Below are 23,978 nucleotides of genomic sequence, written 5' to 3'. Positions count from 1 at the left end.
GTAATATAATTGACACAACAGGAGAAACGGCCCCTAACCTTGTAAATACACTTGTATGTTATAAAGAGTAAAAAGATCAACTCAAATGTTGTGCCCAATCAGTAGAATACAAAACCAAACCCAGAATGTCAAAGCGTCAACATTTGTTCTGTTCTTTCAACTACATGATAGCAGACTCTGTGAGACTGTCAAAAATTGCCAGCGGCGACTATATTTCAAGTCACCACGGCGGGGTATTGGTTAAAGTTTTCAACTAGCAATAATCACGCCTCGGACAAACCTCATGGGCTATGATACTGCCACTGCGCAAAGCTACAGAACTTGGGATAACTAAATGCTACCCCCTACAGCAAAGACATTTGACTTGCCGGTGGGCAAGTTACTGCGATATAATACAGTACAGTTAAATGATCCCTCAAACGTAGAGGTTTATGTTATCGACACTGCAGCCTCACAATGCAACAGAGTCCACTTTTTTATTCCGATTATATATGAACTGAAGTGTAGACCGTCATTGCTTTGGTGCACATAGGAGTGATGGGATACCAAGATGCAAATCTATCTGTCTCGCTCTCTTGCATCTAACATAAGCAAACGTTATTTATTTTTTTTATATAATGGTCACTAGTTATAAGTCTCCCCATCCTACAATGTGGGGTTTCATTTTTCAATCCTTTTATCTGACAATTACCTCCACAAGTAAATAAATGAATTCGCATACAGGGAGTTGAACCCTGGTCACCTGGGTGAAAAAACGGGAATCGTAACCACTAGATCATATGGGAAATCGCTGCTTCTTGTTTGCTACCCGAAGCCAGCAGAGAAATGTGCAGGTCATTTTTTTACACTGCTGCCATCGAAAGGGCAAAACAATGAATCGAACCTGGATTGCTCATTTTAGACCGCTCCAAATGATTTGTTTAATGCAGTGTATTTTTCTTTTGCGATGTTTTGATTACTCCCCCCGTGACTTTCATTCTGATTTGGGCACCCCCTTTCGTGCACGGATTTGAAAAGCATAAACTTTAACTGCAATATTTGTACCTGTGATTCTGTAGGTATATGAATAAACTGACATCTGTCGAAACTCGGGATATAACCCGGGAAATTTAGATATTCAACCTAACGATCGCCCTCCTGAGCTTTGTCGGCATGAATGACATAGTTGATCAAACTCTTCTTTGTTCTACGAGAACCAGCAACATTTTGTGAGACCAGATAGTCGTCTTGTTCTGTACAGACCTGCGAATTCATGGAATTTGAAAACATTCCGCATTTTAACATGCATTTTAAGAAGAAGAGTCAGAGTATCAACATTGTCGTTTCTGTGAGTCAAGCAGCAGTCGAAGCCAAAACGTTGCAGAGTGCATTCTCACTCCGTTTAATATACAGTCAGACTTGCATTGACAATGCACCATGCACACTACAAATACATCGTTCTGGTTGGGTGGCTGTTTACCTGGGGAGAATAAATACATACAGTGAAAAAAATATGCCGTGCTGTGTTTCCACCCGGTTTCGAACCGGGGACCTTTCGCGTGTGAGGCGAACGTGATAACCACTACACTATGGAAACATGTTGCTTAACAAACGATCCGTGTGTTGCGCTCTAAGCATACAGTGCCGATTACCCATTTTGGATCCTGCAGTGCAAGGCAGTCTTCACTTAAAGCCCAGCTGAATGTAACAATGTACATGTGAAAGTTTCCATAGTGTAGTGGTTATCACGTTCGCCTAACACGCGAAAGGTCCCCGGTTCGAAACCGGGTGGAAACATGTGCTTGTTCGTTTTTTTGTTGCGGTCTCCGCTCTCTGTGAGTCCAGCAGCTGACTGCGTCAAAAAGTTGCACTGAGAATTGATTGATTTATTTTATTTTATTAATGGGTGTTTCATTCGAGAAGCAGCTGTATCAGAGTGGCGCAGCGGAAGCGTGCTGAGCCTTATAACCCAGAGGTCGACGGAGCGAAACCGTCTTCTGTTAGCCTTTTTTTTCTTCTGTTGGCAAAGTAGTTGTTTTTAAAAGATGAACTCTAGTCAAAAGATATTGTATTATTTTTGCAACTACAGTCTGAATACTAAAATTGCCTTTGAAGAGAAGTTACATAATGTGCATGATATATCTGGGAGAAAGGAAAGCAATAGAACGGAGAGTTCCCATGACCTCCATGCATGGCTGTTTTCATGATATATTCATGTGCGTAAATTGTTTGGTAGGTTAACTCCCCAACCCCAAAACAGATTTCCATGTTTCTTTTTCGTGTGTCACCACAACTTTAATGCTACTGCAAAAAAGCCAGATATCTATTAACATGGCTGGGGAGGCAAATTGATGTTTAGCTCTTTTAGTATTTGTCTAGAAGGTTTTCTCCGTGTCGAATGCCCCGTGTTTTGTAAAATGAAAGATGACGCGTTGTTAGCGTGCGCGTTCCGAATGCCTGCCAGCTGCATAGTAATATAATTGACACAACAGGAGAAACGGCCCCTAACCTTGTAAATACACTTGTATGTTATAAAGAGTAAAAAGATCAACTCAAATGTTGTGCCCAATCAGTAGAATACAAAACCAAACCCAGAATGTCAAAGCGTCAACATTTGTTCTGTTCTTTCAACTACATGATAGCAGACTCTGTGAGACTGTCAACAATTGCCAGCGGCGACTATATTTCAAGTCACCACGGCGGGGTATTGGTTAAAGTTTTCAACTAGCAATAATCACGCCTCGGACAAACCTCATGGGCTATGATACTGCCACTGCGCAAAGCTACAGAACTTGGGATAACTAAATGCTACCCCCTACAGCAAAGACATTTGACTTGCCGGTGGGCAAGTTACTGCGATATAATACAGTACAGTTAAATGATCCCTCAAACGTAGAGGTTTATGTTATCGACACTGCAGCCTCACAATGCAACAGAGTCCACTTTTTTATTCCGATTATATATGAACTGAAGTGTAGACCGTCATTGCTTTGGTGCACATAGGAGTGATGGGATACCAAGATGCAAATCTATCTGTCTCGCTCTCTTGCATCTAACATAAGCAAACGTTATTTTTTTTTATATAATGGTCACTAGTTATAAGTCTCCCCATCCTACAATGTGGGGTTTCATTTTTCAATCCTTTTATCTGACAATTACCTCCACAAGTAAATAAATGAATTCGCATACAGGGAGTTGAACCCTGGTCACCTGGGTGAAAAAACGGGAAGCGTAACCACTAGATCATATGGGAAATCACTGCTTCTTGTTTGCTACCCGAAGCCAGCAGAGAAATGTGCAGGTCATTTTTTTACACTGCTGCCATCGAAAGGGCAAAACAATGAATCGAACCTGGATTGCTCATTTTAGACCGCTCCAAATGATTTGTTTAATGCAGTGTATGCAGTTTATTTTATTTTATTAATGGGTGTTTCATTCCAGAAGCAGCTGTATCAGAGTGGCGCAGCGGAAGCGTGCTGAGCCTTATAACCCAGAGGTCGACGGAGCGAAACCGTTTTCTGTTAGCCTTTTTTTCTTCTGTTGGCAAAGTAGTTGTTTTTAAAAGATGAACTCTAGTCAAAAGATATTGTATTATTATTGCAACTACAGTCTGAATACTAAAATTGCCTTTGAAGAGAAGTTACATAATGTGCATGATATATCTGGGAGAAAGGAAAGCAATAGAACGGAGAGTTCCCATGACCTCCATGCATGGCTGTTTTCATGATATATTCATGTGCGTAAATTGTTTGGTAGGTTAACTCCCCAACCCCAAAACAGATTTCCATGTTTCTTTTTCGTGTGTCACCACAACTTTAATGCTACTGCAAAAAAGCCAGATATCTATTAACATGGCTGGGGAGGCAAATTGATGTTTAGCTCTTTTAGTATTTGTCTAGAAGGTTTTCTCCGTGTCGAATGCCCCGTGTTTTGTAAAATGAAAGATGACGCGTTGTTAGCGTGCGCGTTCCGAATGCCTGCCAGCTGCATAGTAATATAATTGACACAACAGGAGAAACGGCCCCTAACCTTGTAAATACACTTGTATGTTATAAAGAGTAAAAATATCAACTCAAATGTTGTGCCCAATCAGTAGAATACAAAACCAAACCCAGAATGTCAAAGCGTCAACATTTGTTCTGTTCTTTCAACTACATGATAGCAGACTCTGTGAGACTGTCAAAAATTGCCAGCGGCGACTATATTTCAAGTCACCACGGCGGGGTATTGGTTAAAGTTTTCAACTAGCAATAATCACGCCTCGCACAAACCTCATGGGCTATGATACTGCCACTGCGCAAAGCTACAGAACTTGGGATAACTAAATGCTACCCCCTACAGCAAAGACATTTGACTTGCCGGTGGGCAAGTTACTGCGATATAATACAGTACAGTTAAATGATCCCTCAAACGTAGAGGTTTATGTTATCGACACTGCAGCCTCACAATGCAACAGAGTCCACTTTTTTATTCCGATTATATATGAACTGAAGTGTAGACCGTCATTGCTTTGGTGCACATAGGAGTGATGGGATACCAAGATGCAAATCTATCTGTCTCGCTCTCTTGCATCTAACATAAGCAAACGTTATTTATTTTTTTATATAATGGTCACTAGTTATAAGTCTCCCCATCCTACAATGTGGGGTTTCATTTTTCAATCCTTTTATCTCACAATTACCTCCACAAGTAAATAAATGAATTCGCATACAGGGAGTTGAACCCTGGTCACCTGGGTGAAAAAACGGGAATCGTAACCACTAGATCATATGGGAAATCGCTGCTTCTTGTTTGCTACCCGAAGCCAGCAGAGAAATGTGCAGGTCATTTTTTTACACTGCTGCCATCGAAAGGGCAAAACAATGAATCGAACCTGGATTGCTCATTTTAGACCGCTCCAAATGATTTGTTTAATGCAGTGTATTTTTCTTTTGCGATGTTTTGATTACTCCCCCCGTGACTTTCATTCTGATTTGGGCACCCCCTTTCGTGCACGGATTTGAAAAGCATAAACTTTAACTGCAATATTTGTACCTGTGATTCTGTAGGTATATGAATAAACTGACATCTGTCGAAACTCGGGATATAACCCGGGAAATTTAGATATTCAACCTAACGATCGCCCTCCTGAGCTTTGTCGGCATGAATGACATAGTTGATCAAACTCTTCTTTGTTCTACGAGAACCAGCAACATTTTGTGAGACCAGATAGTCGTGTTGTTCTGTACAGACCTGCGAATTCATGGAATTTGAAAACATTCCGCATTTTAAAATGCATTTTAAGAAGAAGAGTCAGAGTATCAACATTGTCGTTTCTGTGAGTCAAGCAACAGTCGAAGCCAAAACGTTGCAGAGTGCATTCTCACTCCGTTTAATATACAGTCAGACTTGCATTGACAATGCACCATGCACACTACAAATACATCGTTCTGGTCTGGGTGGCTGTTTACCTGGGGAGAATAAATACATACAGTGAAAAAAATATGCCGTGCTGTGTTTCCACCCGGTTTCGAACCGGGGACCTTTCGCGTGTGAGGCGAACGTGATAACCACTACACTATGGAAACATGTTGCTTATTAAATGATCCGTGTGTTGCGCTCTAAGCATACAGTGCCGATTACCCATTTTGGATCCTGCAGTGCAAGGCAGTCTTCACTTAAAGCCCAGCTGAATGTAACAATGTACATGTGAAAGTTTCCATAGTGTAGTGGTTATCTCTTCGCCTAACACGCGAAAGGTCCCCGGTTCGAAACCGGGTGGAAACATGTGCTTGTTCGTTTTTTTTGTTGCGGTCTTCTCCGCTCTCTGTGAGTCCAGCAGCAGACTGCGTCAAAAAGTTGCACTGAGAATTGATTGATTTATTTTATTTTATTAATGGGTGTTTCATTCGAGAAGCAGCTGTATCAGAGTGGCGCAGCGGAAGCGTGCTGAGCCTTATAACCCAGAGGTCGACGGAGCGAAACCGTCTTCTGTTAGCCTTTTTTTCTTCTGTTGGCAAAGTAGTTGTTTTTAAAAGATGAACTCTAGTCAAAAGATATTGTATTATTTTTGCAACTACAGTCTGAATACTAAAATTGCCTTTGAAGAGAAGTTACATAATGTGCATGATATATCTGGGAGAAAGGAAAGCAATAGAACGGAGAGTTCCCATGACCTCCATGCATGGCTGTTTTCATGATATATTCATGTGCGTAAATTGTTTGGTAGGTTAACTCCACAACCCCAAAACAGATTTCCATGTTTCTTTTTCGTGTGTCACCACAATTTTAATGCTACTGCAAAAAAGCCAGATATCTACTAACATGGCTGGGGAGGAAAATTGATGTTTAGCTCTTTTAGTATTTGTCTAGAAGGTTTTCTCCGTGTCGAATGCCCCGTGTTTTGTAAAATGAAAGATGACGCGTTGTTAGCGTGCGCGTTCCGAATGCCTGCCAGCTGCATAGTAATATAATTGACACAACAGGAGAAACGGCCCCTAACCTTGTAAATACACTTGTATGTTATAAAGAGTAAAAAGATCAACTCAAATGTTGTGCCCAATCAGTAGAATACAAAACCAAACCCAGAATGTCAAAGCGTCAACATTTGTTCTGTTCTTTCAACTACATGATAGCAGACTCTGTGAGACTGTCAAAAATTGCCAGCGGCGACTATATTTCAAGTCACCACGGCGGGGTATTGGTTAAAGTTTTCAACTAGCAATAATCACGCCTCGGACAAACCTCATGGGCTATGATACTGCCACTGCGCAAAGCTACAGAACTTGGGATAACTAAATGCTACCCCCTACAGCAAAGACATTTGACTTGCCGGTGGGCAAGTTACTGCGATATAATACAGTACAGTTAAATGATCCCTCAAACGTAGAGGTTTATGTTATCGACACTGCAGCCTCACAATGCAACAGAGTCCACTTTTTTATTCCGATTATATATGAACTGAAGTGTAGACCGTCATTGCTTTGGTGCACATAGGAGTGATGGGATACCAAGATGCAAATCTATCTGTCTCGCTCTCTTGCATCTAACATAAGCAAACGTTATTTATTTTTTTTATATAATGGTCACTAGTTATAAGTCTCCCCATCCTACAATGTGGGGTTTCATTTTTCAATCCTTTTATCTCACAATTACCTCCACAAGTAAATAAATGAATTCGCATACAGGGAGTTGAACCCTGGTCACCTGGGTGAAAAAACGGGAATCGTAACCACTAGATCATATGGGAAATCACTGCTTCTTGTTTGCTACCCGAAGCCAGCAGAGAAATGTGCAGGTCATTTTTTTACACTGCTGCCATCGAAAGGGCAAAACAATGAATCGAACCTGGATTGCTCATTTTAGACCGCTCCAAATGATTTGTTTAATGCAGTGTATTTTTCTTTTGCGATGTTTTGATTACTCCCCTCTTGACTTTTATTCTGATTTGGGCACCCCCTTTCGTGCACGGATTTGAAAAGCATAAACTTTAACTGCAATATTTGTACCTGTGATTCTGTAGGTATATGAATAAACTGACATCTGTCGAAACTCGGGATATAACCCGGGAAATTTAGATATTCAACCTAACGATCGCCCTCCTGAGCTTTGTCGGCATGAATGACATAGTTGATCAAACTCTTCTTTGTTCTACGAGAACCAGCAACATTTTGTGAGACCAGATAGTCGTCTTGTTCTGTACAGACCTGCGAATTCATGGAATTTGAAAACATTCCGCATTTTAACATGCATTTTAAGAAGAAGAGTCAGAGTATCAACATTGTCGTTTCTGTGAGTCAAGCAGCAGTCGAAGCCAAAACGTTGCAGAGTGCATTCTCACTCCGTTTAATATACAGTCAGACTTGCATTGACAATGCACCATGCACACTACAAATACATCGTTCTGGTTGGGTGGCTGTTTACCTGGGGAGAATAAATACATACAGTGAAAAAAATATGCCGTGCTGTGTTTCCACCCGGTTTCGAACCGGGGACCTTTCGCGTGTGAGGCGAACGTGATAACCACTACACTATGGAAACATGTTGCTTATTAAACGATCCGTGTGTTGCGCTCTAAGCATACAGTGCCGATTACCCATTTTGGATATAATACAGTACAGTTAAATGATCCCTCAAACGTAGAGGTTTATGTTATCGACACTGCAGCCTCACAATGCAACAGAGTCCACTTTTTTATTCCGATTATATATGAACTGAAGTGTAGACCGTCATTGCTTTGGTGCACATAGGAGTGATGGGATACCAAGATGCAAATCTATCTGTCTCGCTCTCTTGCATCTAACATAAGCAAACGTTATTTATTTTTTTTATATAATGGTCACTAGTTATAAGTCTCCCCATCCTACAATGTGGGGTTTCATTTTTCAATCCTTTTATCTGACAATTACCTCCACAAGTAAATAAATGAATTCGCATACAGGGAGTTGAACCCTGGTCACCTGGGTGAAAAAACGGGAATCGTAACCACTAGATCATATGGGAAATCACTGCTTCTTGTTTGCTACCCGAAGCCAGCAGAGAAATGTGCAGGTCATTTTTTTACACTGCTGCCATCGAAAGGGCAAAACAATGAATCGAACCTGGATTGCTCATTTTAGACCGCTCCAAATGATTTGTTTAATGCAGTGTATTTTTCTTTTGCGATGTTTTGATTACTCCCCTCGTGACTTTTATTCTGATTTGGGCACCCCCTTTCGTGCACGGATTTGAAAAGCATAAACTTTAACTGCAATATTTGTACCTGTGATTCTGTAGGTATATGAATAAACTGACATCTGTCGAAACTCGGGATATAACCCGGGAAATTTAGATATTCAACCTAACGATCGCCCTCCTGAGCTTTGTCGGCATGAATGACATAGTTGATCAAACTCTTCTTTGTTCTACGAGAACCAGCAACATTTTGTGAGACCAGATAGTCGTGTTGTTCTGTACAGACCTGCGAATTCATGGAATTTGAAAACATTCCGCATTTTAAAATGCATTTTAAGAAGAAGAGTCAGAGTATCAACATTGTCGTTTCTGTGAGTCAAGCAACAGTCGAAGCCAAAACGTTGCAGAGTGCATTCTCACTCCGTTTAATATACAGTCAGACTTGCATTGACAATGCACCATGCACACTACAAATACATCGTTCTGGTCTGGGTGGCTGTTTACCTGGGGAGAATAAATACATACAGTGAAAAAAATATGCCGTGCTGTGTTTCCACCCGGTTTCGAACCGGGGACCTTTCGCGTGTGAGGCGAACGTGATAACCACTACACTATGGAAACATGTTGCTTATTAAACGATCCGTGTGTTGCGCTCTAAGCATACAGTGCCGATTACCCATTTTGGATATAATACAGTACAGTTAAATGATCCCTCAAACGTAGAGGTTTATGTTGTCGACACTGCAGCCTCACAATGCAACAGAGTCCACTTTTTTATTCCGATTATATATGAACTGAAGTGTAGACCGTCATTGCTTTGGTGCACATAGGAGTGATGGGATACCAAGATGCAAATCTATCTGTCTCGCTCTCTTGCATCTAACATAAGCAAACGTTATTTATTTTTTTATATAATGGTCACTAGTTATAAGTCTCCCCATCCTACAATGTGGGGTTTCATTTTTCAATCCTTTTATCTGACAATTACCTCCACAAGTAAATAAATGAATTCGCATACAGGGAGTTGAACCCTGGTCACCTGGGTGAAAAAACGGGAAGCGTAACCACTAGATCATATGGGAAATCACTGCTTCTTGTTTGCTACCCGAAGCCAGCAGAGAAATGTGCAGGTCATTTTTTTACACTGCTGCCATCGAAAGGGCAAAACAATGAATCGAACCTGGATTGCTCATTTTAGACCGCTCCAAATGATTTGTTTAATGCAGTGTATTTTTCTTTTGCGATGTTTTGATTACTCCCCCCGTGACTTTTATTCTGATTTGGGCACCCCCTTTCGTGCACGGATTTGAAAAGCATAAACTTTAACTGCAATATTTGTACCTGTGATTCTGTAGGTATATGAATAAACTGACATCTGTCGAAACTCGGGATATAACCCGGGAAATTTAGATATTCAACCTAACGATCGCCCTCCTGAGCTTTGTCGGCATGAATGACATAGTTGATCAAACTCTTCTTTGTTCTACGAGAACCAGCAACATTTTGTGAGACCAGATAGTCGTCTTGTTCTGTACAGACCTGCGAATTCATGGAATTTGAAAACATTCCGCATTTTAACATGCATTTTAAGAAGAAGAGTCAGAGTATCAACATTGTCGTTTCTGTGAGTCAAGCAGCAGTCGAAGCCAAAACGTTGCAGAGTGCATTCTCACTCCGTTTAATATACAGTCAGACTTGCATTGACAATGCACCATGCACACTACAAATACATCGTTCTGGTCTGGGTGGCTGTTTACCTGGGGAGAATAAATACATACAGTGAAAAAAATATGCCGTGCTGTGTTTCCACCCGGTTTCGAACCGGGGACCGTTCGCGTGTGAGGCGAAAGTGATAACCACTACACTATGGAAACATGTTGCTTAATAAACGATCCGTGTGTTGCGCTCTAAGCATACAGTGCCGATTACCCATTTTGGATCCTGCAATGCAAGGCAGTCTTCACTTAAAGCCCAGCTGAATGTAACAATGTACATGTGAAAGTTTCCATAGTGTAGTGGTTATCACGTTCGCCTAACACGCGAAAGGTCCCCGGTTCGAAACCGGGTGGAAACATGTGCTTGTTCGTTTTTTTGTTGCGGTCTTCTCCGCTCTCTGTGAGTCCAGCAGCAGACTGCGTCAAAAAGTTGCTCTGAGAATTGATTGATTTATTTTATTTTATTAATGGGTGTTTCATTCCAGAAGCAGCTGTATCAGAGTGGCGCAGCGGAAGCGTGCTGAGCCTTATAACCCAGAGGTCGACGGAGCGAAACCGTCTTCTGTTAGCCTTTTTTTCTTCTGTTGGCAAAGTAGTTGTTTTTAAAAGATGAACTCTAGTCAAAAGATATTGTATTATTTTTGCAACTACAGTCTGAATACTAAAATTGCCTTTGAAGAGAAGTTACATAATGTGCATGATATATCTGGGAGAAAGGAAAGCAATAGAACGGAGAGTTCCCATGACCTCCATGCATGGCTGTTTTCATGATATATTCATGTGCGTAAATTGTTTGGTAGGTTAACTCCCCAACCCCAAAACAGATTTCCATGTTTCTTTTTCGTGTGTCACCACAACTTTAATGCTACTGCAAAAAAGCCAGATATCTATTAACATGGCTGGGGAGGCAAATTGATGTTTAGCTCTTTTAGTATTTGTCTAGAAGGTTTTCTCCGTGTCGAATGCCCCGTGTTTTGTAAAATGAAAGATGACGCGTTGTTAGCGTGCGCGTTCCGAATGCCTGCCAGCTGCATAGTAATATAATTGACACAACAGGAGAAACGGCCCCTAACCTTGTAAATACACTTGTATGTTATAAAGAGTAAAAAGATCAACTCAAATGTTGTGCCCAATCAGTAGAATACAAAACCAAACCCAGAATGTCAAAGCGTCAACATTTGTTCTGTTCTTTCAACTACATGATAGCAGACTCTGTGAGACTGTCAAAAATTGCCAGCGGCGACTATATTTCAAGTCACCACGGCGGGGTATTGGTTAAAGTTTTCAACTAGCAATAATCACGCCTCGGACAAACCTCATGGGCTATGATACTGCCACTGCGCAAAGCTACAGAACTTGGGATAACTAAATGCTACCCCCTACAGCAAAGACATTTGACTTGCCGGTGGGCAAGTTACTGCGATATAATACAGTACAGTTAAATGATCCCTCAAACGTAGAGGTTTATGTTATCGACACTGCAGCCTCACAATGCAACAGAGTCCACTTTTTTATTCCGATTATATATGAACTGAAGTGTAGACCGTCATTGCTTTGGTGCACATAGGAGTGATGGGATACCAAGATGCAAATCTATCTGTCTCGCTCTCTTGCATCTAACATAAGCAAACGTTATTTTTTTTTTTTATATAATGGTCACTAGTTATAAGTCTCCCCATCCTACAATGTGGGGTTTCATTTTTCAATCCTTTTATCTGACAATTACCTCCACAAGTAAATAAATGAATTCGCATACAGGGAGTTGAACCCTGGTCACCTGGGTGAAAAAACGGGAATCGTAACCACTAGATCATATGGGAAATCGCTGCTTCTTGTTTGCTACCCGAAGCCAGCAGAGAAATGTGCAGGTCATTTTTTTACACTGCTGCCATCGAAAGGGCAAAACAATGAATCGAACCTGGATTGCTCATTTTAGACCGCTCCAAATGATTTGTTTAATGCAGTGTATTTTTCTTTTGCGATGTTTTGATTACTCCCCCCGTGACTTTCATTCTGATTTGGGCACCCCCTTTCGTGCACGGATTTGAAAAGCATAAACTTTAACTGCAATATTTGTACCTGTGATTCTGTAGGTATATGAATAAACTGACATCTGTCGAAACTCGGGATATAACCCGGGAAATTTAGATATTCAACCTAACGATCGCCCTCCTGAGCTTTGTCGGCATGAATGACATAGTTGATCAAACTCTTCTTTGTTCTACGAGAACCAGCAACATTTTGTGAGACCAGATAGTCGTCTTGTTCTGTACAGACCTGCGAATTCATGGAATTTGAAAACATTCCGCATTTTAACATGCATTTTAAGAAGAAGAGTCAGAGTATCAACATTGTCGTTTCTGTGAGTCAAGCAGCAGTCGAAGCCAAAACGTTGCAGAGTGCATTCTCACTCCGTTTAATATACAGTCAGACTTGCATTGACAATGCACCATGCACACTACAAATACATCGTTCTGGTCTGGGTGGCTGTTTACCTGGGGAGAATAAATACATACAGTGAAAAAAAGATGCCGTGCTGTGTTTCCACCCGGTTTCGAACCGGGGACCTTTCGCGTGTGAGGCGAACGTGATAACCACTACACTATGGAAACATGTTGCTTATTAAATGATCCGTGTGTTGCGCTCTAAGCATACAGTGCCGATTACCCATTTTGGATCCTGCAGTGCAAGGCAGTCTTCACTTAAAGCCCAGCTGAATGTAACAATGTACATGTGAAAGTTTCCATAGTGTAGTGGTTATCACGTTCGCCTAACACGCGAAAGGTCCCCGGTTCGAAACCGGGTGGAAACATGTGCTTGTTCGTTTTTTTGTTGCGGTCTCCGCTCTCTGTGAGTCCAGCAGCTGACTGTGTCAAAAAGTTGCACTGAGAATTGATTGATTTATTTTATTTTATTAATGGGTGTTTCATTCGAGAAGCAGCTGTATCAGAGTGGCGCAGCGGAAGCGTGCTGAGCCTTATAACCCAGAGGTCGACGGAGCGAAACCGTCTTCTGTTAGCCTTTTTTTCTTCTGTTGGCAAAGTAGTTGTTTTTAAAAGATGAACTCTAGTCAAAAGATATTGTATTATTTTTGCAACTACAGTCTGAATACTAAAATTGCCTTTGAAGAGAAGTTACATAATGTGCATGATATATCTGGGAGAAAGGAAAGCAATAGAACGGAGAGTTCCCATGACCTCCATGCATGGCTGTTTTCATGATATATTCATGTGCGTAAATTGTTTGGTAGGTTAACTCCCCAACCCCAAAACAGATTTCCATGTTTCTTTTTCGTGTGTCACCACAACTTTAATGCTACTGCAAAAAAGCCAGATATCTATTAACATGGCTGGGGAGGCAAATTGATGTTTAGCTCTTTTAGTATTTGTCTAGAAGGTTTTCTCCGTGTCGAATGCCCCGTGTTTTGTAAAATGAAAGATGACGCGTTGTTAGCGTGCGCGTTCCGAATGCCTGCCAGCTGCATAGTAATATAATTGACACAACAGGAGAAACGGCCCCTAACCTTGTAAATACACTTGTATGTTATAAAGAGTAAAAAGATCAACTCAAATGTTGTGCCCAATCAGTAGAATACAAAACCAAACCCAGAATGTCAAAGCGTCAACATTTGTTCTGTTCTTTCAACTACATGATAGCAGACTCTGTGAGACTGTCAAAAATTGCCAGCGGCGACTATATTTCAAGTCACCACGGCGGGGTATTGGTTAAAGTTTTCAACTAGCAATAATCACGCCTCGGACAAACCTCATGGGCTATGATACTGCCACTGCGCAAAGCTACAGAACTTGGGATAACTAAATGCTACCCCCTACAGCAAAGACATTTGACTTGCCGGTGGGCAAGTTACTGCGATATAATACAGTACAGTTAAATGATCCCTCAAACGTAGAGGTTTATGTTATCGACACTGCAGCCTCACAATGCAACAGAGTCCACTTTTTTATTCCGATTATATATGAACTGAAGTGTAGACCGTCATTGCTTTGGTGCACATAGGAGTGATGGGATAATGTGATAAACTCAATAACTTTCTAATTATTGACTCAGAGAAACGGCACGCGTACACTTATTCTAATTAAGTGTTCCTTTATTTTTTCTGTACAAGAAGGTGCTCACGCTAGCCTGGGCTGGAACTAGAATCTGTGCAGGACATGGCTCCCCATGACCCATGACCCCTTCAGCTATTGGAGCTGTACCAGGGATCATGTTACAATAACTCAACTGGAATAAAACGTAACTAAAACCCAGGGGACTAACTATCAATATTCCACATCCCTCCACCTCAGATTAAAACTGGTCTTGTTTTTATCTTACATTCAATTTCAACACTTACGTAGCTAGGAACAACTAAACTAACAGTCCAGTTTCTGTGGAGCTCTACGCGCTCTTTGTGAACGGCGCAACTCTGGTGCCGGGGCTAATGTTGGTTCTGGCCCTGGATCTACTGCTGGCTCTGGGTCTACTGGAACCCCCTCTGTTGAAAACTCTATCTGCACTGGGTTAGGGCTGTAGTCATCTCCCAAAGGAACTTGGACATCCTCTGGTCTTTCAGATTGTGGAACGGTCGCTGCCTGATATTTCCTTAGGTGGTCTTGATGACGGCGAATCACTCTCCCATCTGTCAGTTCCACTTGGAATGACACTGGACCCACTTTCTCCAGTATGGTTCCTTGTGTCCACTTATCCTCCACTCCAAACATTCGAACATAAACAGTATCTCCTACATTCAATAAGCGAACTTTGGCGTGTTGATCATGTTGAAACTTCTGCTTAGCTTGCGCAGCTCTCACTCTCCCTCCCACTGCTGGTCTCAGCACATCAAAACACGATCGTGGTCTACGTCCCATCAGTAATTCTGCCGGCGATGACCCAGTTGTGGTTTGAGGTGTGATTCTGTAATGGAACAAAAACCTGGCCAACTTGGTTTCAATTGTGCCAGTCCTCATTTTCTTTAACCCCTCCTTTACCGTCTGCACGGCTCTTTCGGCTAGCCCATTGAATGCAGGGTGGTAAGGTGATGTTCTGACATGCTTAATGCTATTTTTCTTACAAAACTGCTGGAACTCTTCGCTAGTAAATGCTGTTCCATTATCTGTCACTAGCATCTCGGGCAGCCCATGCGTTGCAAATGTAACCCGCAGTTGACTTATGGTAGCTTGAGAAGTAGCAGAAGACATAACATGAACATCTATCCACTTGGAGTGGGCATCAATAAGGATCAAGAACATCTTCCCCATAAATGGACCTGCATAATCCACATGCAGACGGGCCCACGGTCTGTCAGGCCACTCCCACGGGTGTAGCGGTGCCGGTGGCGGTGCATGGCGTGTGCTCTGGCAAATGGTACATTCTCTAACCTTTTTCTCCAAGGCTTGGTCCATGCAAGGCCACCACACCATACTTCTTGCTAGGCTCTTCATGCGAGATATGCCCGGGTGTGCTTCATGAAGTTCAGCAATAACTTTCTCCTGGCTTTGCGGAGGTACAATGACTCTGTTTCCCCAAAGTAAACAATTGTCTTGGATACTTAACTCCTCCTTCCTTCTAAAATACGGCCTCAGATCTTCCATCTCGGCTTCTGCTGGCCATCCACTTCTCACGTATGTCAGGACTCGCGACAATATAGGGTCTCTTCTGGTTCCTGACTGTATTTGCCCTAGGTTGACAGGGAAAGTGGAGAGGTTTTCCAGTAACAAAACCACATCCCCTGGTGTTTGCACATGTGAGGGTGTATCCTTCAGTGGCAAACGACTCAGTCCATCAGCATTACTGTGTGTCTCTCCACTCTTGTAGCGTATCTCATACTCATAACCAGCAAGCAATAACGGCCACCGTTGAATTCTCCCTGAAGCCATCGGTGGAATCAACTTGCTCTCGCTGAAAAGGCTCATCAAGGGCTTGTGGTCCGAGCAAATAGTGAAATGGTGTCCATACAGGTACTGATGGAACTTTTTTACCCCAAACACAATGGCGAGGGCTTCTTTATCCAGCTGAGAATAGTTTTTTTCAGCTGGAGCCAAAGTGCGGGACGCAAAACTTATTGGTCTTTCACTTCCATCAGGCAGGGTGTGCGATAACACTGCTCCCACTCCATAGGGTGATGCATCGCATGCCAGGAGCAATGGTTTCTTGGAGTCGAAATGTACTAACAATTGTGATGTTAGCAAAAGCTTCTTTGCTGACTGGAAAGCTTTCTCCTGCTGTGGTTTCCAACACCATGGCACCTTCTTCTGTAGTAGATGATGCAATGGTGACAACAGCGTTGATAAATTTGGCAGAAAACGATGGTAATAGTTTACCATCCCTAAAAATGACTTCAACTCTGTGGTATTCTTGGGCGTCGGAGCTTCCACTATTGCCCGGACCTTCTCCTCTGCTGGGTGTATGCCCTCTGCGTCAATCTTGTGACCTAAATACTGCACCTCTGGCACTAGGAAAATGCACTTTTGTTTTTTTAGTCTCAATCCTGCATCAGCAAGCCGCTTCAAAACTTCTTCCAAAACTTGCATGTGTTTTGACGGGTCAGGACCTGTTATGAGGATGTCATCCAGATACACGAGAACGTGGGGCAAACCTGCTAGCAGGCTTTCCAGGGTGCGTTGGAAAATACCTGGAGCTGATGACACCCCAAAAGGCAACCTGGTGTAGCGGAACAACCCCTTGTGCGTGTTGATGGTCAAAACTTCCTTAGAACTGTCCTCCAGGAGCAGCTGCTGGTAGGCATGGCTCAGGTCCAGCTTTGTAAAGGCTTGCCCCCCTGTAATGTTGGAGAATAAATCTTCCACTCGCGGAATTGGATAAGCATCCAGTCTGGAGGCCTGGTTCACTGTCAGTTTATAATCGCCACAAATACGTATTGACCCATCTGGCTTCATAATTGGCACAATAGGAGCAGCCCACTTCGAAAACTGAACAGGTTCAATGATGCCTGCCTTTTGCAATCTCTGCAGTTCAGCACTGACTTTTTCTTTTAATGCATACGGTACTGTACGGGCTTTGAAGAATCTGGGCTTAACGTTTCCGTCCACTTCAATGACAGCCTTAGTTCCTCTCAAAGTTCCCAGTTCATCCCGAAACACAACTGCATATCTGTTTAAAATGTCTTGCACACTAGTAGTTCCCATATGATACAAGTTAGACCAATCCAGCTTGAGCTTCTTCAGCCAGTTCCGTCCTAGCAAACTAGGTCCATTACCAAACACTATCAGTATTGGTAGCATGCATGATTGCTGGTTATACTGCACTTCCACTGCAATGATGCCTATGACTTTAATTTCTTCTCCTGTATACGTGTGCAGCTTGATGGCAGACTTACTGAGTGGGGGTAACTGTTTGCCATGCCACGTGCCTCTGTACGTGCTCTCACTGATAACTGTGAATGACGCCCCTGTATCAACTTCCATTTGCAATTCTTCCCCTTGCGCCTTCACAGTCACATAAATAGGCTCTACTTTCTCTGTTTTTGCTTGGTGCATACTGTAAACAACCTCAGGTTCGTCTTCATCTACCTCCCCTTCTAAGCTATGCGTAGCTTTAGGCATCTTGGGTTGCCAGCCCCCTCTTTGTTGGCATGGCTGATTTTTACTGCGACACACTTTTGCAATGTGACCCTTCTTATTGTAGTTATGGCAAACAGCGTCCTTGAATCTACAGTCTCTTGCAGCATGTGGCTGTCCACAGCGGTAACACATATTTTTCCCTTCACCCTGTCTGCAGTCTATCGCAGGAGAACCAACTGCGATCGCCTTGTGAATCACAGGTGGTGTTGAGGCGGTCGGTTTAAGATCGTGAGCTTGTTGCGCAGCAGCCTCCATGGCTTGAGCAATCTCCACAGCCTTCTTAAAATCCAACGCGGTTTCCGATAACAAACGGAGCTGAATGCGGTCATCTTGCAAGCCGCATACCAACCTGTCACGCAGCATCCTATCCAGCATCGCCCCGAAAACACAATGTTCAGACAACCGTCTCAATTCGGCTACATAAGTTGGCACAGATTCCCCTGGTTGCCGAAACCTATTGTGAAATTTAAAAGTCTGCACAATCTCTGACGGTTTAGGGTTTTTATGCTGTTTAACAATTAAGCACAGTTCAGCAAAACTCTTATCAGTAGGTTTCAATGGCGATACCAGATTCCTGATGAGACTGTACGTTTTCGGACAGCAGACACTTAGAAATATAGAGCGCTGTTTACCTCCATCAGTAATATCATTTGCTGCGAAGTAGTGTCCAAGCCGTCCAGTCAGTGCTCTCATCAAACTCTCCAATGCTTCCAAAAGTCGCCATTGCCGTCCGAAGTGTAGCCTGCTTCTAGGTGTTTTTTTGTTTTTTTGTTTTTTTTTTATATTATTTTTTTTTTATTTTTTTTTTTTACTCCTCGTCGCCAAATGTGATAAACTCAATAACTTTCTAATTATTGACTCAGAGAAACGGCACGCGTACACTTATTCTAATTAAGTGTTCCTTTATTTTTTCTGTACAAGAAGGTGCTCACGCTGGCCTGGGCAGAGAAATGTGCAGGTCATTTTTTTACACTGCTGCCATCGAAAGGGCAAAACAATGAATCGAACCTGGATTGCTCATTTTAGACCGCTCCAAATGATTTGTTTAATGCAGTGTATTTTTCTTTTGCGATGTTTTGATTACTCCCCCCGTGACTTTCATTCTGATTTGGGCACCCCCTTTCGTGCACGGATTTGAAAAGCATAAACTTTAACTGCAATATTTGTACCTGTGATTCTGTAGGTATATGAATAAACTGACATCTGTCGAAACTCGGGATATAACCCGGGAAATTTAGATATTCAACCTAACGATCGCCCTCCTGAGCTTTGTCGGCATGAATGACATAGTTGATCAAACTCTTCTTTGTTCTACGAGAACCAGCAACATTTTGTGAGACCAGATAGTCGTCTTGTTCTGTACAGACCTGCGAATTCATGGAATTTGAAAACATTCCGCATTTTAACATGCATTTTAAGAAGAAGAGTCAGAGTATCAACATTGTCGTTTCTGTGAGTCAAGCAGCAGTCGAAGCCAAAACGTTGCAGAGTGCATTCTCACTCCGTTTAATATACAGTCAGACTTGCATTGACAATGCACCATGCACACTACAAATACATCGTTCTGGTCTGGGTGGCTGTTTACCTGGGGAGAATAAATACATACAGTGAAAAAAAGATGCCGTGCTGTGTTTCCACCCGGTTTCGAACCGGGGACCTTTCGCGTGTGAGGCGAACGTGATAACCACTACACTATGGAAACATGTTGCTTAACAAACGATCCGTGTGTTGCGCTCTAAGCATACAGTGCCGATTACCCATTTTGGATATAATACAGTACAGTTAAATGATCCCTCAAACGTAGAGGTTTATGTTATCGACACTGCAGCCTCACAATGCAACAGAGTCCACTTTTTTATTCCGATTATATATGAACTGAAGTGTAGACCGTCATTGCTTTGGTGCACATAGGAGTGATGGGATACCAAGATGCAAATCTATCTGTCTCGCTCTCTTGCATCTAACATAAGCAAACGTTATTTTTTTTTTTATATAATGGTCACTAGTTATAAGTCTCCCCATCCTACAATGTGGGGTTTCATTTTTCAATCCTTTTATCTGACAATTACCTCCACAAGTAAATAAATGAATTCGCATACAGGGAGTTGAACCCTGGTCACCTGGGTGAAAAAACGGGAAGCGTAACCACTAGATCATATGGGAAATCACTGCTTCTTGTTTGCTACCCGAAGCCAGCAGAGAAATGTGCAGGTCATTTTTTTACACTGCTGCCATCGAAAGGGCAAAACAATGAATCGAACCTGGATTGCTCATTTTAGACCGCTCCAAATGATTTGTTTAATGCAGTGTATTTTTCTTTTGCGATGTTTTGATTACTCCCCCCGTGACTTTCATTCTGATTTGGGCACCCCCTTTCGTGCACGGATTTGAAAAGCATAAACTTTAACTGCAATATTTGTACCTGTGATTCTGTAGGTATATGAATAAACTGACATCTGTCGAAACTCGGGATATAACCCGGGAAATTTAGATATTCAACCTAACGATCGCCCTCCTGAGCTTTGTCGGCATGAATGACATAGTTGATCAAACTCTTCTTTGTTCTACGAGAACCAGCAACATTTTGTGAGACCAGATAGTCGTCTTGTTCTGTACAGACCTGCGAATTCATGGAATTTGAAAACATTCCGCATTTTAACATGCATTTTAAGAAGAAGAGTCAGAGTATCAACATTGTCGTTTCTGTGAGTCAAGCAGCAGTCGAAGCCAAAACGTTGCAGAGTGCATTCTCACTCCGTTTAATATACAGTCAGACTTGCATTGACAATGCACCATGCACACTACAAATACATCGTTCTGGTCTGGGTGGCTGTTTACCTGGGGAGAATAAATACATACAGTGAAAAAAATATGCCGTGCTGTGTTTCCACCCGGTTTCGAACCGGGGACCGTTCGCGTGTGAGGCGAAAGTGATAACCACTACACTATGGAAACATGTTGCTTAATAAACGATCCGTGTGTTGCGCTCTAAGCATACAGTGCCGATTACCCATTTTGGATCCTGCAGTGCAAGGCAGTCTTCACTTAAAGCCCAGCTGAATGTAACAATGTACATGTGAAAGTTTCCATAGTGTAGTGGTTATCACGTTCGCCTAACACGCGAAAGGTCCCCGGTTCGAAACCGGGTGGAAACATGTGCTTGTTCGTTTTTTTGTTGCGGTCTTCTCCGCTCTCTGTGAGTCCAGCAGCAGACTGCGTCAAAAAGTTGCACTGAGAATTGATTGATTTATTTTATTTTATTAATGGGTGTTTCATTCGAGAAGCAGCTGTATCAGAGTGGCGCAGCGGAAGCGTGCTGAGCCTTATAACCCAGAGGTCGACGGAGCGAAACCGTCTTCTGTTAGCCTTTTTTTTCTTCTGTTGGCAAAGTAGTTGTTTTTAAAAGATGAACTCTAGTCAAAAGATATTGTATTATTTTTGCAACTACAGTCTGAATACTAAAATTGCCTTTGAAGAGAAGTTACATAATGTGCATGATATATCTGGGAGAAAGGAAAGCAATAGAACGGAGAGTTCCCATGACCTCCATGCATGGCTGTTTTCATGATATATTCATGTGCGTAAATTGTTTGGTAGGTTAACTCCCCAACCCCAAAACAGATTTCCATGTTTCTTTTTCGTGTGTCACCACAACTTTAATGCTACTGCAAAAAAGCCAGATATCTACTAACATGGCTGGGGAGGCAAATTGATGTTTAGCTCTTTTAGTATTTGTCTAGAAGGTTTTCTCCGTGTCGAATGCCCCGTGTTTTGTAAAATGAAAGATGACGCGTTGTTAGCGTGCGCGTTCCGAATGCCTGCCAGCTGCATAGTAATATAATTGACACAACAAGAGAAACGGCCCCTAACCTTGTAAATACACTTGTATGTTATAAAGAGTAAAAAGATCAACTCAAATGTTGTGCCCAATCAGTAGAATACAAAACCAAACCCAGAATGTCAAAGCGTCAACATTTGTTCTGTTCTTTCAACTACATGATAGCAGACTCTGTGAGACTGTCAAAAATTGCCAGCGGCGACTATATTTCAAGTCACCACGGCGGGGTATTGGTTAAAGTTTTCAACTAGCAATAATCACGCCTCGGACAAACCTCATGGGCTATGATACTGCCACTGCGCAAAGCTACAGAACTTGGGATAACTAAATGCTACCCCCTACAGCAAAGACATTTGACTTGCCGGTGGGCAAGTTACTGCGATATAATACAGTACAGTTAAATGATCCCTCAAACGTAGAGGTTTATGTTATCGACACTGCAGCCTCACAATGCAACAGAGTCCACTTTTTTATTCCGATTATATATGAACTGAAGTGTAGACCGTCATTGCTTTGGTGCACATAGGAGTGATGGGATACCAAGATGCAAATCTATCTGTCTCGCTCTCTTGCATCTAACATAAGCAAACGTTATTTATTTTTTTTATATAATGGTCACTAGTTATAAGTCTCCCCATCCTACAATGTGGGGTTTCATTTTTCAATCCTTTTATCTGACAATTACCTCCACAAGTAAATAAATGAATTCGCATACAGGGAGTTGAACCCTGGTCACCTGGGTGAAAAAACGGGAATCGTAACCACTAGATCATATGGGAAATCGCTGCTTCTTGTTTGCTACCCGAAGCCAGCAGAGAAATGTGCAGGTCATTTTTTTACACTGCTGCCATCGAAAGGGCAAAACAATGAATCGAACCTGGATTGCTCATTTTAGACCGCTCCAAATGATTTGTTTAATGCAGTGTATTTTTCTTTTGCGATGTTTTGATTACTCCCCTCGTGACTTTTATTCTGATTTGGGCACCCCCTTTCGTGCACGGATTTGAAAAGCATAAACTTTAACTGCAATATTTGTACCTGTGATTCTGTAGGTATATGAATAAACTGACATCTGTCGAAACTCGGGATATAACCCGGGAAATTTAGATATTCAACCTAACGATCGCCCTCCTGAGCTTTGTCGGCATGAATGACATAGTTGATCAAACTCTTCTTTGTTCTACGAGAACCAGCAACATTTTGTGAGACCAGATAGTCGTCTTGTTCTGTACAGACCTGCGAATTCATGGAATTTGAAAACATTCCGCATTTTAACATGCATTTTAAGAAGAAGAGTCAGAGTATCAACATTGTCGTTTCTGTGAGTCAAGCAGCAGTCGAAGCCAAAACGTTGCAGAGTGCATTCTCACTCCGTTTAATATACAGTCAGACTTGCATTGACAATGCACCATGCACACTACAAATACATCGTTCTGGTTGGGTGGCTGTTTACCTGGGGAGAATAAATACATACAGTGAAAAAAATATGCCGTGCTGTGTTTCCACCCGGTTTCGAACCGGGGACCTTTCGCGTGTGAGGCGAACGTGATAACCACTACACTATGGAAACATGTTGCTTAACAAACGATCCGTGTGTTGCGCTCTAAGCATACAGTGCCGATTACCCATTTTGGATCCTGCAGTGCAAGGAAGTCTTCACTTAAAGCCCAGCTGAATGTAACAATGTACATGTGAAAGTTTCCATAGTGTAGTGGTTATCACGTTCGCCTAACACGCGAAAGGTCCCCGGTTCGAAACCGGGTGGAAACATGTGCTTGTTCGTTTTTTTGTTGCGGTCTCCGCTCTCTGTGAGTCCAGCAGCTGACTGCGTCAAAAAGTTGCACTGAGAATTGATTGATTTATTTTATTTTATTAATGGGTGTTTCATTCGAGAAGCAGCTGTATCAGAGTGGCGCAGCGGAAGCGTGCTGAGCCTTATAACCCAGAGGTCGACGGAGCGAAACCGTCTTCTGTTAGCCTTTTTTTTCTTCTGTTGGCAAAGTAGTTGTTTTTAAAAGATGAACTCTAGTCAAAAGATATTGTATTATTTTTGCAACTACAGTCTGAATACTAAAATTGCCTTTGAAGAGAAGTTACATAATGTGCATGATATATCTGGGAGAAAGGAAAGCAATAGAACGGAGAGTTCCCATGACCTCCATGCATGGCTGTTTTCATGATATATTCATGTGCGTAAATTGTTTGGTAGGTTAA

The 23,978-nt window shown here is 42.2% G+C and overlaps 1 protein-coding gene and 28 non-coding genes across 29 annotated transcripts; 12 read left to right on the top strand and 17 right to left on the bottom strand.

The window, feature by feature from the left end:
• Positions 1-174: 174 nt before the first annotated feature.
• On the bottom strand, positions 175-314 carry LOC131700659 (U4 spliceosomal RNA). The gene has a single exon (XR_009308467.1). It is a non-coding gene; the product is annotated as a U4 spliceosomal RNA (small nuclear RNA).
• Positions 315-1,503: 1,189 nt separating this feature from the next.
• On the bottom strand, positions 1,504-1,576 carry trnav-cac (transfer RNA valine (anticodon CAC)). The gene has a single exon. It is a non-coding gene; the product is annotated as a tRNA-Val (tRNA).
• A 127-nt stretch (positions 1,577-1,703) lies between these two features.
• trnav-aac (transfer RNA valine (anticodon AAC)) lies at positions 1,704-1,776 on the top strand. The gene has a single exon. It is a non-coding gene; the product is annotated as a tRNA-Val (tRNA).
• A 552-nt stretch (positions 1,777-2,328) lies between these two features.
• On the top strand, positions 2,329-2,385 carry LOC131700854 (U7 small nuclear RNA). Its single transcript, XR_009308663.1, has one exon. It is a non-coding gene; the product is annotated as a U7 small nuclear RNA (small nuclear RNA).
• A 239-nt stretch (positions 2,386-2,624) lies between these two features.
• On the bottom strand, positions 2,625-2,764 carry LOC131700782 (U4 spliceosomal RNA). The gene has a single exon (XR_009308590.1). It is a non-coding gene; the product is annotated as a U4 spliceosomal RNA (small nuclear RNA).
• A 1,084-nt stretch (positions 2,765-3,848) lies between these two features.
• Positions 3,849-3,905, top strand: LOC131700853 (U7 small nuclear RNA). Its single transcript, XR_009308662.1, has one exon. It is a non-coding gene; the product is annotated as a U7 small nuclear RNA (small nuclear RNA).
• A 239-nt stretch (positions 3,906-4,144) lies between these two features.
• Positions 4,145-4,284, bottom strand: LOC131700791 (U4 spliceosomal RNA). Its single transcript, XR_009308599.1, has one exon. It is a non-coding gene; the product is annotated as a U4 spliceosomal RNA (small nuclear RNA).
• Positions 4,285-5,473: 1,189 nt separating this feature from the next.
• trnav-cac (transfer RNA valine (anticodon CAC)) lies at positions 5,474-5,546 on the bottom strand. The gene has a single exon. It is a non-coding gene; the product is annotated as a tRNA-Val (tRNA).
• Positions 5,547-5,673: 127 nt separating this feature from the next.
• On the top strand, positions 5,674-5,745 carry trnav-aac (transfer RNA valine (anticodon AAC)). Its single transcript has one exon. It is a non-coding gene; the product is annotated as a tRNA-Val (tRNA).
• A 555-nt stretch (positions 5,746-6,300) lies between these two features.
• Positions 6,301-6,357, top strand: LOC131700852 (U7 small nuclear RNA). Its single transcript, XR_009308661.1, has one exon. It is a non-coding gene; the product is annotated as a U7 small nuclear RNA (small nuclear RNA).
• Positions 6,358-6,596: 239 nt separating this feature from the next.
• LOC131700658 (U4 spliceosomal RNA) lies at positions 6,597-6,736 on the bottom strand. The gene has a single exon (XR_009308466.1). It is a non-coding gene; the product is annotated as a U4 spliceosomal RNA (small nuclear RNA).
• A 1,189-nt stretch (positions 6,737-7,925) lies between these two features.
• Positions 7,926-7,998, bottom strand: trnav-cac (transfer RNA valine (anticodon CAC)). The gene has a single exon. It is a non-coding gene; the product is annotated as a tRNA-Val (tRNA).
• A 1,181-nt stretch (positions 7,999-9,179) lies between these two features.
• On the bottom strand, positions 9,180-9,252 carry trnav-cac (transfer RNA valine (anticodon CAC)). Its single transcript has one exon. It is a non-coding gene; the product is annotated as a tRNA-Val (tRNA).
• A 1,180-nt stretch (positions 9,253-10,432) lies between these two features.
• trnav-cac (transfer RNA valine (anticodon CAC)) lies at positions 10,433-10,505 on the bottom strand. The gene has a single exon. It is a non-coding gene; the product is annotated as a tRNA-Val (tRNA).
• Positions 10,506-10,632: 127 nt separating this feature from the next.
• trnav-aac (transfer RNA valine (anticodon AAC)) lies at positions 10,633-10,705 on the top strand. The gene has a single exon. It is a non-coding gene; the product is annotated as a tRNA-Val (tRNA).
• A 554-nt stretch (positions 10,706-11,259) lies between these two features.
• Positions 11,260-11,316, top strand: LOC131700851 (U7 small nuclear RNA). The gene has a single exon (XR_009308660.1). It is a non-coding gene; the product is annotated as a U7 small nuclear RNA (small nuclear RNA).
• Positions 11,317-11,555: 239 nt separating this feature from the next.
• On the bottom strand, positions 11,556-11,695 carry LOC131701001 (U4 spliceosomal RNA). Its single transcript, XR_009308809.1, has one exon. It is a non-coding gene; the product is annotated as a U4 spliceosomal RNA (small nuclear RNA).
• A 1,190-nt stretch (positions 11,696-12,885) lies between these two features.
• On the bottom strand, positions 12,886-12,958 carry trnav-cac (transfer RNA valine (anticodon CAC)). Its single transcript has one exon. It is a non-coding gene; the product is annotated as a tRNA-Val (tRNA).
• A 127-nt stretch (positions 12,959-13,085) lies between these two features.
• Positions 13,086-13,158, top strand: trnav-aac (transfer RNA valine (anticodon AAC)). Its single transcript has one exon. It is a non-coding gene; the product is annotated as a tRNA-Val (tRNA).
• A 551-nt stretch (positions 13,159-13,709) lies between these two features.
• Positions 13,710-13,766, top strand: LOC117429964 (U7 small nuclear RNA). Its single transcript, XR_004548455.1, has one exon. It is a non-coding gene; the product is annotated as a U7 small nuclear RNA (small nuclear RNA).
• A 239-nt stretch (positions 13,767-14,005) lies between these two features.
• LOC117430024 (U4 spliceosomal RNA) lies at positions 14,006-14,145 on the bottom strand. The gene has a single exon (XR_004548513.1). It is a non-coding gene; the product is annotated as a U4 spliceosomal RNA (small nuclear RNA).
• Positions 14,146-14,719: 574 nt separating this feature from the next.
• LOC131700630 (uncharacterized protein K02A2.6-like) lies at positions 14,720-18,841 on the bottom strand. The gene has a single exon (XM_058999164.1). It carries the CDS (start codon positions 18,617-18,619, stop codon positions 14,720-14,722), a length of 3,900 nt encoding a protein of 1,299 aa, XP_058855147.1. The 5' UTR covers positions 18,620-18,841.
• Positions 18,842-19,555: 714 nt separating this feature from the next.
• On the bottom strand, positions 19,556-19,628 carry trnav-cac (transfer RNA valine (anticodon CAC)). The gene has a single exon. It is a non-coding gene; the product is annotated as a tRNA-Val (tRNA).
• A 1,180-nt stretch (positions 19,629-20,808) lies between these two features.
• trnav-cac (transfer RNA valine (anticodon CAC)) lies at positions 20,809-20,881 on the bottom strand. Its single transcript has one exon. It is a non-coding gene; the product is annotated as a tRNA-Val (tRNA).
• Positions 20,882-21,008: 127 nt separating this feature from the next.
• trnav-aac (transfer RNA valine (anticodon AAC)) lies at positions 21,009-21,081 on the top strand. The gene has a single exon. It is a non-coding gene; the product is annotated as a tRNA-Val (tRNA).
• Positions 21,082-21,636: 555 nt separating this feature from the next.
• LOC131700850 (U7 small nuclear RNA) lies at positions 21,637-21,693 on the top strand. The gene has a single exon (XR_009308659.1). It is a non-coding gene; the product is annotated as a U7 small nuclear RNA (small nuclear RNA).
• A 239-nt stretch (positions 21,694-21,932) lies between these two features.
• LOC131701000 (U4 spliceosomal RNA) lies at positions 21,933-22,072 on the bottom strand. Its single transcript, XR_009308808.1, has one exon. It is a non-coding gene; the product is annotated as a U4 spliceosomal RNA (small nuclear RNA).
• A 1,189-nt stretch (positions 22,073-23,261) lies between these two features.
• Positions 23,262-23,334, bottom strand: trnav-cac (transfer RNA valine (anticodon CAC)). Its single transcript has one exon. It is a non-coding gene; the product is annotated as a tRNA-Val (tRNA).
• A 127-nt stretch (positions 23,335-23,461) lies between these two features.
• On the top strand, positions 23,462-23,534 carry trnav-aac (transfer RNA valine (anticodon AAC)). Its single transcript has one exon. It is a non-coding gene; the product is annotated as a tRNA-Val (tRNA).
• The last annotated feature ends 444 nt before the right edge of the window (positions 23,535-23,978 follow it).

This window comes from Acipenser ruthenus, chromosome 24 (genome assembly GCF_902713425.1).
Source record: "Acipenser ruthenus chromosome 24, fAciRut3.2 maternal haplotype, whole genome shotgun sequence".
NCBI lineage: Eukaryota > Metazoa > Chordata > Actinopteri > Acipenseriformes > Acipenseridae > Acipenser > Acipenser ruthenus.
Note: the sequence above shows the minus strand (reverse complement) of the source record. Positions and strands in the feature narration are given on the sequence as shown.

Coding starts and splice junctions, on each gene's coding strand:
- LOC131700630 (XM_058999164.1), bottom strand. CDS start 18,619: ATGAGAGCACTGACTGGACGGCTTGGACACTACTTCGCAGCAAATGAT.